Source organism: Mandrillus leucophaeus, unplaced genomic scaffold (genome assembly GCF_000951045.1).
Source record: "Mandrillus leucophaeus isolate KB7577 unplaced genomic scaffold, Mleu.le_1.0 Scaffold867, whole genome shotgun sequence".
Lineage (NCBI taxonomy): Eukaryota > Metazoa > Chordata > Mammalia > Primates > Cercopithecidae > Mandrillus > Mandrillus leucophaeus.
The window spans coordinates 297,808-308,369 of NW_012109441.1; the positions used below are offsets into that span (position 1 = coordinate 297,808).

The 10,562-nt window shown below is 48.9% G+C and overlaps 3 protein-coding genes across 6 annotated transcripts in view; 2 read left to right on the forward strand and 1 right to left on the reverse strand.

Moving 5' to 3' along the window:
* Positions 1-4,739, forward strand: part of TAP1 (transporter 1, ATP-binding cassette, sub-family B (MDR/TAP)) — a 14,303-nt gene extending 9,564 nt beyond the window's left edge. Inside the window, 7 exon segments of the mRNA XM_011968949.1 lie at positions 1-221; positions 777-905; positions 1,064-1,252; positions 1,816-1,989; positions 2,233-2,395; positions 2,714-2,850; positions 4,161-4,739. The exon segment at positions 1-221 is cut by the window's left edge and continues 17 nt beyond it. Of these exon segments, the coding sequence (XP_011824339.1) occupies positions 1-221; positions 777-905; positions 1,064-1,252; positions 1,816-1,989; positions 2,233-2,395; positions 2,714-2,850; positions 4,161-4,367 (1,220 nt within the window). The 3' untranslated portion in view covers positions 4,368-4,739.
* PSMB9 (proteasome (prosome, macropain) subunit, beta type, 9) overlaps positions 1-5,830 on the reverse strand; it is a 25,709-nt gene extending 19,879 nt beyond the window's left edge. Inside the window, exons 1-2 of the mRNA XM_011968950.1 lie at positions 5,664-5,830; positions 5,063-5,365 (exon numbers count right to left, since the gene is read on the reverse strand). Of these exons, the coding sequence (XP_011824340.1) occupies positions 5,063-5,224 (162 nt within the window). The 5' untranslated portion in view covers positions 5,225-5,365; positions 5,664-5,830. The remainder of the gene's footprint in view (positions 1-5,062; positions 5,366-5,663) is intronic.
* On the forward strand, positions 4,961-9,212 carry PSMB8 (proteasome (prosome, macropain) subunit, beta type, 8). 4 transcript variants are annotated; one of them, XM_011968944.1, is made up of 6 exons: positions 4,961-5,659; positions 6,845-6,992; positions 7,154-7,265; positions 7,674-7,803; positions 8,202-8,406; positions 8,886-9,212. In XM_011968944.1, the coding sequence occupies exons 1-6, from the start codon at positions 5,375-5,377 to the stop codon at positions 8,972-8,974; spliced, it is 969 nt and encodes a 322-aa protein (XP_011824334.1). In that variant the 5' UTR covers positions 4,961-5,374; the 3' UTR covers positions 8,975-9,212. The 4 variants fall into 4 exon arrangements, with proteins under 4 accessions (XP_011824334.1, XP_011824338.1, XP_011824335.1 ...); XM_011968948.1 differs by having other exon boundaries at positions 5,603-5,659; positions 7,174-7,265; XM_011968945.1 differs by lacking the exon at positions 4,961-5,659 and adding an exon at positions 5,923-6,089.
* Positions 9,213-10,562: the final 1,350 nt, after the last annotated feature.

Consider the following 10,562-nt stretch of genomic DNA (forward strand, 5'->3'; position numbering starts at 1 on the left):
ATCTCTTGTCCATGTCTCCACAGTTGCTGGCAGTGCAGGTGCGGGAATCTCTGGCAAAGTCCAGCCAGGTGGCCATTGAGGCTCTGTCGGCCATGCCTACAGTTCGAAGCTTTGCCAACGAGGAGGGTGAAGTCCAGAAGTTTAGGGAAAAGCTGCAAGAAATAAAGACACTCAACCAGAAGGAGGCTGTGGCCTATGCAGTCAACTCCTGGACCACTAGTGTGAGCACCTGAAGATGAATACCCATTCCCTTGTCCTTAAGATGCCGTAACTCCATTCCCATTCCTATGACCCTGCTCCCACTCCTCCTTTACTGGGAAATGGTTGGAAATACCAGGTTTCACCATGTTAGCCAGGATGGTCTCAATCTCCTGATCCACCTGCTTCGGCCTCCAAAAGTATTGGGATCACCGGCGTGAGCCACCGTGCCCGGCCGACTGTTTCCTCATTTTCTAAAAATGGAGTGATATAACCTTCTTTATAGGGTTCTTGATGTACTAGCTGACATCACATGAATGAAAACCTCTTGCGAAGAGTAAAATGCTCCCCAGACAAGGTGATGGTGGTGATAGTGGTGAAGATAACCGTGACTTCCATGATGTGCATTGAGTCAGACTTCCTGGGGTCTCTGGGTCATTCTCCTGTCTACCTATTGAGCCTACCGATGTCACTTGGGAGAAGGGGACTTGATATTTCCTTTATGTGAATGACTGTGGTTCTTTGTGTCCCCTCCAGATTTCTCTACCTCAGTCCCTTTTTCTCTGTGGTCTCTATAGATTTCAGGCATGCTGCTGAAGGTAGGAATCCTCTATATCGGTGGGCAGCTGGTGACCAGCGGGGCTGTAAGCAGTGGGAACCTTGTCACATTTGTTCTCTACCAGATGCAGTTCACCGTGGCTGTGGAGGTGAGGTCCTTCCACCTTCACTCCCCAGTGTGATTCCTTCCTCTGGCCCAGCACCATCTGTGTTACTTCTTTCCATTCTTTACCCTTCTCACTTCACATAATGCTGGCAAGCAGACTAGGTCTCCCACCTCACTTTCACTATTCTTACCTCCCTCTAGGTACTGCTCTCCGTCTACCCCAGAGTACAGAAGGCTGTGGGCTCCTCAGAGAAAATATTTGAGTACCTGGACCGCACCCCTCGCTGCCCACCCAGTGGTCTGTTGACTCCCTTACACTTGGAGGGCCTTGTCCAGTTCCAAGATGTCTCCTTTGCCTACCCAAACCGTCCAGATGTCTTAGTGCTACAGGTACAACCTACCACTCCCTGTATTCCACTGGCCCCAACTATAATTCTGCCATCCTACATTTTCTTCCTGCCTTCAGCCTGCTTACTGCCAAGCATATATCCTTCCTAACCCTTTAAAGGTAATGATAAGCATTGTCTGTTCCATAAATCTTCCCCAAACTCAAGAACCCAGTTTGAGCTTCCAAAGAGAATGGGAGAAGAGGTTTCGAAGCGAGTGCTCTCACATTCCAAGGAATTGCTGCAGGAAAATCTGTGTCTTCGGTCTTCCATCTTTCCTTCTCCTTTGTAATTTGGAATGTGATTTTTCCATTTCCTGGTGGTATCTGACATCAAGTGTATGGCATAGTGGTGCTGGGTGTCTGCCCTTGTCTTTGCCACATCTTCTATCTCTACTCCTTGGGGAGGCATCACCCAGACAGAGATCTGTGCATGTGGCAGGGTAGGAGTTGCTATGTTTCCCTGTTTTTCTTCTGGGGTAAGACATCATGCTATGTAACAAGGCAATAACACCCTCTAGGTTAGAGGCCTTGGTAGCCTCTTATTGTGTGCTTCTCTGGCCTCTAGGGGCTGACATTCACCCTACGCCCTGGCGAGGTGACGGCGCTGGTGGGACCCAATGGGTCTGGGAAGAGCACAGTGGCTGCCCTGCTGCAGAATCTGTACCAGCCCACCGGGGGACAGCTGCTGTTGGATGGGAAGCCACTTCCCCAATATGAGCACCGCTACCTGCACAAGCAGGTATGCAAGAAGGTGGCATGAAGGAAGGCAGGGAGCATCAAATAAGAACAGCGTTCTTACTGAGCACTCTGAAAGGGGAGTTAGGGAATGATAAGAGACCTTGGGTGGAGATGGTGGTGTGGTCAGGAGGGAGGTAGTATGATTTCGTGACATGTTCTCAATAAAGATTTTGAGTCTTCGATCTCCAGATAACCATACTCCTGTGTGCCTTGTTCTATGACTCTTCATCATATTTCATCTCAGGTGGCTGCAGTGGGACAAGAGCCACAGGTATTTGGAAGAAGTCTTCAAGAAAATATTGCCTATGGCCTGACCCAGAAGCCAACTATGGAGGAAATCACAGCTGCTGCAGTAAAGTCTGGGGCCCATAGTTTCATCTCTGGACTCCCTCAGGGCTATGACACAGGTACTCTCTCCACTCATCTCACCACCCAGCCATCTTTACCTTTGCTGAAACCCCAGTAGTCTTGCCTTTATCCTTCAGTTTCTCCTGACTCATGGACATCAACTTGAAGTTGTAAGATCGTGCTCCTATGGCTTCTTCATCCTGACATCCTCAGGATTCTGTTCACCCTCCCAGAATCTCCCCTATCCAGCTACAACTGTCAGATCTTGGTGTGTGTGAGTGCATGAATGCATGAGTGTGTCTGTGTGCATGTGCGTGTGTGTACATGTACGCACACATATGGCTATACAGTTCTCATCTTGGCCCTTTGCTCTGCAGAGGTAGGCGAGGCTGGAAGCCAGCTGTCCGGGGGTCAGCGACAGGCAGTGGCGTTGGCCCGAGCATTGATCCGGAAGCCATGTGTACTTATCCTGGATGATGCCACCAGTGCCCTGGATGCAAACAGCCAGTTACGGGTGAGGCAGTCATCTTCTTAATGCCTATATCCCACCCCAGCTTGCCTCTTTTATACATCTTCCGTTAGTTTTACTAACATCATAATTATACAAACCAGTCCTTGCAATTCTCAGTTCCCAAATCCAGTTCCATTGGATGCCTCCCCAAGGAGTAGAGATAGAAGACAAGGCAAAGACAAGACACCTAGCACCAGTTAAAAGAGACTGTCGACAAACTACAGACTGACTTTCTTTCTTTCTTTTTTTTTTTTTTTTTTTGGACAATATCTCACTCTGTTGCCCAAGCTGGAGTGCAGTGGCACAATCTTGGCTCACTGCAGCCTCAACCTCCTGGGCTCAAGCGATTCTCCCCTCACCCTCCAGAGTAGCTGGGACTACAGACATACGCCACCATGCCTGGTTGACTTTTGTATTTTTAGTAGAGATGGGGTTTCACCATGTTGCCCATGCATGAGTGTGTCTGTGTGCATGTGCGTGTGTGTACATGGCTTTGAATTCCTGAGCTCAGGTAGTCTGCCCACCTCAGCCTCCTAAAGGGCTGGAGTTATAGGTGTGAGCCACCGAGCCCAGTCCTATAGACTGAATTTCTAAAGCGAAACATAACGAAAAAGCCATCCTCATAATATTGTTTATTTTTAAATTTTTTTTTGGTACAGACAGGGTCCCACTATGTTGCCTAGGCTGGCCTTGAACTCCTGGGCTCAAGTGATCTTCCCACCTTGACCTCCCAAAGTGCTAGGATTATAGGCATGAGCCACTGGGCCCAGCATATCCTAATCATAATATTAATTAAGCTAGTCTCTTTACACACACTGCCACTCATTTATTCATTAGGAATCCTTCTGAGCTAGGCATTTATCATCATTCTACAGATGACAAAATGGAGGCTAAAAGAGATTGAATAAGCTGCTCATATAGAGGTCATATAGCTTTTGAGTGGTGCAGCCTTGACCCAGATTTGGATCTGCCTGACTTGAAGGCTCACCTCTTTACTACTAAGTTATATTTCCTTAAAATCTAATATAAAAATTCCAAGTCCATGGGTAGAGAAGAGGACTATTCAATAGTCTTTATTCTTCTGTCATGTGTTTCACTCTAGGACTCTCACTTTTATCCCACTTTCGCACCCTTCATTTAAAACAGTTCTTAATGAAACAAAGGGTTTGCAGAGAAGTACTCAGAATGGGAAACTTTGGTGTCCTTAGGGTTGTTGGCAGAGTCAGCAGTGATCCTGTGAGGTCAGTCCCAGCCCTGGAAACACAGGTGGCTCCCTGGGCTCCCAGCTCTGACGGTCCGATGTCTTTCCTCAGGTGGAGCAGCTCCTGTATGAAAGTCCTGAGCAGTCCTCTCGCTCAGTGCTTCTCATCACCCAGAACCTCAGCCTGGTGGAGCAGGCTGACCACATCCTCTTTCTGGAAGGAGGCACTATCCGGGAGGGGGGAACCCACCAGCAGCTCATGGAGAAAAAGGGGTGCTACTGGGCCATGGTACAGGCTCCTGCAGATGCTCCAGAATGAAAGCCTTCTCAGACCTGCGCACTCCATCTCCCTCCCTTTTCTTCTCTCTGTGGTGGAGAACCACAGCTGCAGAGTAGGCAGCTGCCTCTAGAAGGAGTTACTTGAAATTTACTTTGAGTGTGTTACCTCCCTTCCAAGCTCCTCATGATAATGCAGACTTCCTGGAGGACAAACACAGGATTTGTAATTCCTTGGTGTGACTGGGTTTAGAGCCAGGGTTGATGCTTTGGTGTGGCCAGCACTCTGAAAACTGAGAAATGTTCAGAATGTACAGAAAGATGATCAGCTATTGTCAATAGCACTGAAGGCGTATGCTGGCCCATAAACACCCTGTAGGTGCTTGATATTTATAATAAAATTGGTGTTTTGTACTGTGGTTTCTTACGTTTCCGGCACACCAAAGTGCAGCGCACTTTTCAGCGCGGGGTGTCTCGTCTTTTATCATCCTCAATGTTTTACCCCCTAAGTGCATCATTTTTTCCCTTAAGCTTTTTAATTCCTATGAGGCCCCTTCCACTTCCCCCATCCCCTTACGCCCACCCCCAAGAATGAGCAAGACCCCGGCTACAGGGCTCACCAAGGCACCAGCGGCCGCAGCTCAGAGCCGTGGCCTCTCCAAGGTGGCAGATGGCGCGGGCGCGGCCAGAGAAAGTGCCAGGGGGGAACGGAGGGACTGGGCGCGCCTCACAACTCACCACCTCGCCCGCTTCGGTCATTCCTGGCTCGCCTGGCTGCGAAGCGGCACCTGGAGGGGAAACCTCAGAACAGTAGGCGGGATTGTGTAGTAAATAGCTCCCATTCAGGGAGGTCCAGGTCGTGTGACGTCGACAGTTGCTGGGTAGATGAGGCCAACACATGTTGCAAGGAGAGGCGTGGTTTAGAGGCGTGAAACTCCGCAGTGCTCGGCCAAGCAAGGAGCAATGCTAGGAAGGGCGGGCAGAAGGGGCACGCTCTTGTGGGTGACTACAGGTTAGGAGACCGTTGAACTGGGAGGGGCCCTAGGATGGATGCCGTGGAAAGATTCAGAGACTGCGGCCTCTTCCTGGCGCCCCCTTCCCCTACACGCGGCGGTTATATTCTGTTGCAGTTGCCCCAGGACCTGTTTCCAAGACTCTGCCCCCTCTCACTTCCGTCCCTCCTGGTTTTGTAAAGTGATGCTCATAGGAACCCCCCCCACCCCGCGTGAAACGACTCCCAGCTCCTGGCTGACTTCCAGTCTTCTGGTTGAGGCTGCGCCTTTAGGTGACACGACCCTACCCACCCCTGTTTCCAGCAGATGCCCAAGCCTGGAAGTACCTCTTACTGTAACCCATCGCCAAGGGGGCTTCTGAAGGCGCCCGTCGCTTTCTCGCTTTCTTCGGACAACCCTTGACCCATCGTTCTCCCGACCCCCATAAAGGGACAGCAGAGAAGACGGTCCCCAATATGATAGTCCTGGTCCAGGCACTAACTGTCCTTTTCTCGGAAAAGGCAGAGGGGATGTGGAAAAGATTCTGGTTCCCTCCCCTTCGATCTGTGGCTTTCGCTTTCACTTCCTCCTCCGAGAACCGACAGATCTCCGGGTGCTGGGCGGTCATGGCGCTACTGGATGTATGCGGAGCCCCCCGAGGGCAGCGGCCGGAATGGGCTCTCCCGGTTGCGGGAAGCGGGCATCGCTCGGACCCAGGACACTACAGTTTCTCTATGCGATCTCCAGAGCTCGCCTTACCCCGGGGAATGCAGGTCGGGGCTGTAGGGGAACCCTCAGGGATGAGGGAAGGCGGGTGCTGAGGAGTGGAGGGTCGCCTGAGAGGAGGAGGCGAGAGCGGGAGCGCGGGGGACAGGGTGGGGGGCAGCCTTCAGTCCTGGAGAGCGCCAGACCCAAAGAAGAGGCCACGTGGGGATGGGGCCTGAGAGGAGGAAGTGCAAGTTAGGACAAAGAGTTACAGGTGAGGTGGGGGCTCCCAAAGGAAGACAAGAGAGCTTTCCTGCCCTTGTCCACACACAAATCGTGGGGCCTTTTTCATGGGGTTATCACATGATATAGGAGCTGTGTGGTGTCTTGGGAAACCTATGAACTTTGCCTGCTGGCCTCGTCTCAGCAACTCACTTTTGCGCGACTTAGAACAAGTCACTTAGTCTAGGTCCCAAGCCCCTCTTCTGTAAAATGAGGATACTGTTACTAAACGGTGTTTTGTGAGGGTCGAATGGTTTATGCATGGAAGAAACACTTTAAGTCACTCTCAAAGTTTTTTCGTTATGGTAACAAGTGCTTGCTTTCATTTCTATTGTGCTGGAAAATGGAAAAGGTTGATACAGCATACCTCTTCCTTCTCCCGAGTCATTTCCTTCTAGAGATTGGTTATTAACTGTTTCATTTATTGATGGTTAGATAATTTGTGCATATCTCCTCACCCTCATACTCTCTAAAACCTTTTCCTGGAGCCTCTTACTACAGAATGTTTCATTGCCTCTCTCTACCTCTTTTCTCTTATCAGCCCACAGAATTCTTCCAGTCTCTGGGTGGGGACGGAGAAGGGAACGTTCAGATTGACATGGCCCATGGCACCACCACGCTTGCCTTCAAGTTCCAGCATGGAGTGATTGTAGCAGTGGATTCTCGGGCCTCAGCTGGGTCCTACATTGGTGAGTCTATACACTCCAGCAGGCTCCAGAATCTGGGGGGCTGGGCTCCCCTTTCTACAGGAGGCCAACTCTGCAGCTAAGTGGAAGTGGATATTGATTTAGGACACATTGGGGGATCTGTGGGGTCATCCCTTCTCTCCCAAAACTCCATCTTCTTCCAGCTACCTTACGGGTGAACAAGGTGATTGAGATCAACCCTTACCTGCTTGGCACCATGTCTGGCTGTGCAGCAGACTGTCAGTACTGGGAGCGCCTGCTGGCCAAGGAATGCAGGTAAGTGAGGCCTCTCATCTTCCTTTCTTAGTCTAGTGGTTAATCCCTGGATCTCTCAGATCATTGCTCCTTACTCTTGTCCTATGTGGTCCATCTTAGTGCTAATAGCATATTTCACGAAACAGCTTTTTGGTGATAAGAACCTTCTCCCAAATCTCAGCCTGTGCTCCACACATAAGCCAGATAATATGTCAGTTATTTAGCACTGACACATCCACCCTGGTGGGATAGTATCATTTACTAGGCTGCCTTTGTATGCTTCAGATACTTTAAATTCCAAATCTTTCTCTCATCTTTAGATCCTACAAAATAATTCCTTTCCAATGCTTATCTCTTCCATCGTTTCCTGTCTCATCAAGTTGGAAAGAGCTAACCTCCCTTCCCTCACTCCACTTTGTCCTCACCCAGGCTGTACTATTTGCGAAATGGAGATCGTATTTCGGTGTCGGCAGCCTCCAAGCTGCTGTCCAACATGATGTGCCAGTACCGGGGCATGGGCCTCTCTATGGGCAGCATGATCTGTGGCTGGGATAAGAAGGTGGGTGCTCTCCATTCTCCATGTTCCCCCACCATGTCCCCCATGGATGACATATGTGTTTCCCATCATATGCTCCTACTCCCTCCCTGACAAGATGCATGGCATATAGAGTGCTTGGTCATAGAACTGTTCCAGTATATCCATGGACTATTTATTGACCCAGATATGAATCATTTCGTGTGTTTTGTAAGCTTGTCCCTTTTGTTAAATAGTTGATTTCAAGTTTGTTTTTTCTTTTTTATTTCTAAAGTTCTATGACTTTACCAGAGTGATTTCCTAATTCCAGTGTTCTTGTGGTAATATTAATTCTTTTGTCCACTTTTTATGACTCACATTTGAACCTCCATATTACCAACATCTTCCTCTCCAATTTCAGCCTGAAATCTTTCATCTTACAGGGTCCTGGACTCTACTACGTGGATGAACATGGGACTCGGCTCTCAGGAAATATGTTCTCCACTGGTAGTGGGAACACTTATGCCTACGGGGTCATGGACAGTGGCTATCGGCCTAATCTTAGCCCTGAAGAGGCCTATGACCTTGGCCGCAGGGCGATTGCTCATGCCACTCACAGAGACAGCTATTCTGGAGGCGTTGTCAATAGTAAGAGACCAATGCTCCCACCATCATGTCTGGGAGGAATCAGCGGGCGGTTGGGGGGTGATTTAAGATTGAGAAACTAGCCTGGCCAAGATGAAACCCCATCTCTACTAAAAATACAAAAATTAGCCGGACATGGTGACGGGTGCCTATAGTCCCAGCTACTTGGGAGGCTGAGGCAGGAGAATCACTTGAACCTGGGAGGTGGAACTTGGCAGTGAGCCAAGATCATGCCATTGCACTCCAGTCTGGGCCACAGAGCGAGACTCTGTCTCAAAAGAAAAAAAAAAAAAGATTGAAAGACTCAAAGGAGGGAGAGTGGTAGGAAGGAAATTTTCAGAGTCAGAAGAAGGGCATTAAAGGCCCAGTCATACGGTTTTAAGCCTGCGCATGTGTCTTGTTGCTGCCTTCAACGTAACATCAGTGACAGGAACTTGCTGAGCTGAAAGGTGACTCCGAGTTCTTTTCTCATTTGTCTACAGTGTACCACATGAAGGAAGATGGTTGGGTAAAAGTAGAAAGTACAGATGTCAGTGACCTGCTGCACCAGTACCGGGAAGCCAACCAGTAATGGTGGTGGTGGCAGCTGGGCAGGTCTCCTCCGCGAGGGCTTGGCCGACTCAGGGACCTGAGCCACGTTAAGTCCCAGAAGAAGCAGCCTAGCCTGAGCCAAAGAGAGAGTATGGGCTCAGCAGCCAGAGGAGGTGGTGAAGTGCATCTTCTGCGTGTTCTCTATCTAAACAAGTGTTTCCCCCAGGGAAGCTTCTGGGTGCCCCACTAAGTAGAATAAAGAAAAACGGTTATAAATACCTCTTGTGGCTGAATGGGGTTGGGCCTGTGGTTGTTGGGTGGGGCAGGAAATAAAGAGACACTTTTTCTGGAGAAGAGACTCAGACCCTTATCTAAGAAATGTGGCCTTACCACATATTTCTTCCTGGGGTTTCCTTCCACACTCATCTCTCCAAGACCTCAGGAAGGCTGTTCATTGTTGTCCATGGACATTTATTTGCAATTTCACATAGGTTAGGGTCCTTTCCATAGAGGGACACCTGGGGACTCCTGTGTGCTCCATTGTTAATGGTTTGAGGAACAGGAGTAGGGCACCTAGGATAACTCTTTCTGACTTTACAGAGTGGGATGAAAAAGCTTCCACTTCACCTTAATACGGTAATCATATAAACACCATACCATTTACCCCAAATAACACTTCAGAGATACTGGATATTGAATATAAAGACAGACATTAGGGGTCCAATTCCATGATGTGTCATGCTGAATTGCAAGATGACAGGACTATAATTCTAGAGGAAGAAGAGATCAGGGGGACTCCCCTAAGTGAGGAGTGCAGGGAAAATGTGAAAGACGCAGGTTAGAAGAAATAGACACACATCATGAGATTTCCGGAATCACGCTGGAACTACGGACCGTGTCCCTTTCCAGAGAATAAAGGAAACAAATGCTTGAAAGTAGGAGCATGAGCTTGAGCATGGAACTTTCTTCATTAGAGAGAGATACCTAAAATTCCAGAATGAATAGAGTTGTAAAAACTTTAGCGAGTCCCTACTTAAAATCCCTCCTCCCCACCACCACTGACTACCAAGGAGTCACACAGATAACATTTCAAAATGGTGAGCTGGAATCCAAGTGACCCTTCCTTTGGGGGTTTTGTTTGTTTGTTTTTAGTTTGGGAGGTGGTTTCAATCTGAAGAGTCCTTTCTGGAATAAACGAATCTTTCTGTTGCATAGGTAGGCTCTGGGTCAGGAAGGATATTTAGAAAACTGATTACTGTTCTAAACAGTGTTAAAATAGAACAAGAACCAAAGCCCGGTACCGTGCATTTCCCTCATAGGCTGAAGGTGCGCCCAACATAATTTGGAATACAGGCTTAGAGGCATCTGAGCACGCGCCAGCTCAAGGTGCTCTGCTGAGAAGGACGGATGAAGAGAAGGACGGATGAAGAGGTCAGGGCCTCCTAAATTCAAAATCTGTACGTGAAAATCCCCTTTGGCCTGGTGAGATTGGTTGGAACCTTCTATTTAGGAGAGCCCGGCATATTTTTTCGTTCGCCTAAAACTGGAGCTTGCATGGAACAGGGCACTTTTTTTTTTTTTTTTTTTTTGAGACGGAGTCTCGCTGTTTCTCCCAGGCTGGAGTGCAG

Coding starts and splice junctions, on each gene's coding strand:
- PSMB8 (XM_011968944.1), top strand. CDS start 5,375: ATGCCGTGGAAAGATTCAGAGACTGCGGCCTCTTCCTGGCGCCCCCTT. Junction 6,993..7,153: donor CTCAGCTGGGTCCTACATTG/GTGAGTCTATAC, acceptor ATCTTCTTCCAG/CTACCTTACGGGTGAACAAG. Junction 7,804..8,201: donor TCTGTGGCTGGGATAAGAAG/GTGGGTGCTCTC, acceptor TTCATCTTACAG/GGTCCTGGACTCTACTACGT.